The 1914-nt window shown below is 39.2% G+C and overlaps 1 protein-coding gene and 1 long non-coding RNA gene across 2 annotated transcripts in view; one reads left to right on the top strand and one right to left on the bottom strand.

The window, feature by feature from the left end:
- Nucleotides 1-808: 808 nt before the first annotated feature.
- Nucleotides 809-1914, top strand: part of PLB1 (phospholipase B1) — a 79463-nt gene continuing 78357 nt past the window's right edge. The window contains exon 1 of the mRNA XM_010706793.3: nt 809-928. Within this exon, the coding sequence (XP_010705095.1) occupies nt 880-928 (49 nt within the window). The 5' untranslated portion in view covers nt 809-879. The remainder of the gene's footprint in view (nt 929-1914) is intronic.
- LOC109365937 overlaps nt 936-1914 on the bottom strand; it is a 2734-nt gene continuing 1755 nt past the window's right edge. Inside the window, exons 2-3 of the long non-coding RNA XR_002111832.1 lie at nt 1503-1665; nt 936-1387 (exon numbers count right to left, since the gene is read on the bottom strand). This is a non-coding gene — a long non-coding RNA (uncharacterized LOC109365937). The remainder of the gene's footprint in view (nt 1388-1502; nt 1666-1914) is intronic.

Genomic DNA, 1914 nt, shown 5'->3' with positions numbered 1-1914 from the left:
TAGTGGAAGAGAGAAAGATGCAGTACGAGGCTGTCTGAAGGCTATGAAGGAGCAGAGGCAGGGGAGAAGAGTAAAACCACCTGCATTCTACTTAGGGTTTAGCTGCTCTGTAAGACCCAGGAATTGAGCCCCCTTACACGTGTAGTAGGGATAGACTGATAGTGAATTACTGTGTTGTGTGGAAGACCCTTGACTCTACTGGAAGTTGACCCACGTGACTTATGTGCTGATACTTGCTGAGATGGCTGCCCTGCAAAGTGGCCAGCTGCCCCTGAACCCAGGGAGAAGCCTTAATCGGACATTTGATTTCGTTGTTTTCTGTGAGAAAATTTGCTTGACTTGCACCACGTGACGCTAATAAGCTTTTGAAGTATTTTAAAAGTAACTTGGGGGCAATATCTGTGCTATGAGATAACTATGGAAGTCTTTATTGAGAACTCATTCATTATTTGAGCAATATAATGTATCCAGTAGTCACGTGATGTTCTAGATATTCCCTTTATCATTGGCAGAAACCCAAAACAACCGTTGCTCTCAGCTGCCATCTTCTCTGCTAAATCATGTGGTTAATTCCTCATGAATAGAAAAGATGAGCAACACGGGGGGAAAGAGAAACTGGAACTGCTGTGCCACTTCTTTCCTTTTTTGACCTGTGGATAGGGCTATTTGTAAACTGAGGTTGCAGAGCTCTTTGAAATAAGAAATGCAAATGTTATTATCGTGGCTTTGCTTTCCAAAGGTAAATAGGCTAATAAATTTTATGGCTGCTGAGTTATCAGCTTGGTAGAATATAAAGGAGGAAAAAGAAGAGAATTTGTTTTCTAGCAGCCATAAAGTGTAACCCACAGCACTCCATTTTACCTGCTCATAGAAGCACTTATGAAGCTATTGTTAGGCCTGTTCTTCCTTTTGTGTCTTTCTTCAGAAGGTAAGAATTGAAAGGTCCTTTGAAAATTTTTGTTATGCAGTATTTAGGAACCTATATTTTCAGTTGTTGCAAGGTGGGTATAAAGCAGAAGTCTTTAAGCAGGATGAAGAAAATAGGAAAGTAAAACTGTGATCTTGGATGTGATTTGGGGATATGTTTGATCATTTTAGATACAGATATGTGCATTGTTTCACACTGTTCTGGGGAATGATTTCATCTTAGGTAGATGCTGAAGTTTTCTTATGAGAAAAACACTAATGAATAACTAGTTAATGGTGAGATCTGTTCCAAAACGGTGCAGAAATTCGAGCAAGAGACCGAAGTTTTTCTTTGAATTCACTGAAATTTCTTTTCAGTGGCATTGAATTGTTTGGATGGGTAGGCAATCTTCTGACACCCAGGGCATCATTGTTCAGATTTCTGTTTCCTCCAGACTTTCTGTATAATCTGAGCAAATTACTGTAACAAAACAAAACAAAGAAAAGAGACGGTGAGAAGGGGGTGAGGAGGCTGGAGTTGGAGAAAGCATCGTACCCTTACTGGTTATGTGAAATTCATACATGGTACCAGATACCTGAATTTTGTAGGTATATAGGAATCTAGGATTACAAATATCGTGCCTGTCTTGGCTTTTTTCTTCAGCTTCCTGCCACTAAGAAGGCTGTGATAAATAACAGTAGTGCTCTACCTTAACAGTAGGCTGTGAGGATAAGTGTCTTTAGAGGATGTCAGGTTCTCTGAAAAAAAAACAACAGTTGTTAGGAGGCTTTGGTTCCTATTATAAATGGAAGATGTGTTCATGGTTTGGCTTTTTAATTTGGAAAAAAAGATGCAGTGTGACTGAAATTCCTGAGAAAACTTGATTTGGGAGAAAATGTGGATTGATAGAGCCTGTAAGAATTAGCAGAAACAGGTTAACTGTGAAATCAAGGAGAGAAAGAGTCTTTTCTCCCAGATTTTGGAAAAAAATTCAGAAAAACACTTAT

The sequence above is a fragment of the Meleagris gallopavo genome, chromosome 2 (genome assembly GCF_000146605.3).
Source record: "Meleagris gallopavo isolate NT-WF06-2002-E0010 breed Aviagen turkey brand Nicholas breeding stock chromosome 2, Turkey_5.1, whole genome shotgun sequence".
Taxonomy (NCBI): Eukaryota; Metazoa; Chordata; class Aves; order Galliformes; family Phasianidae; genus Meleagris; species Meleagris gallopavo.
This window is presented reverse-complemented; position numbering and strand designations above follow the sequence as displayed.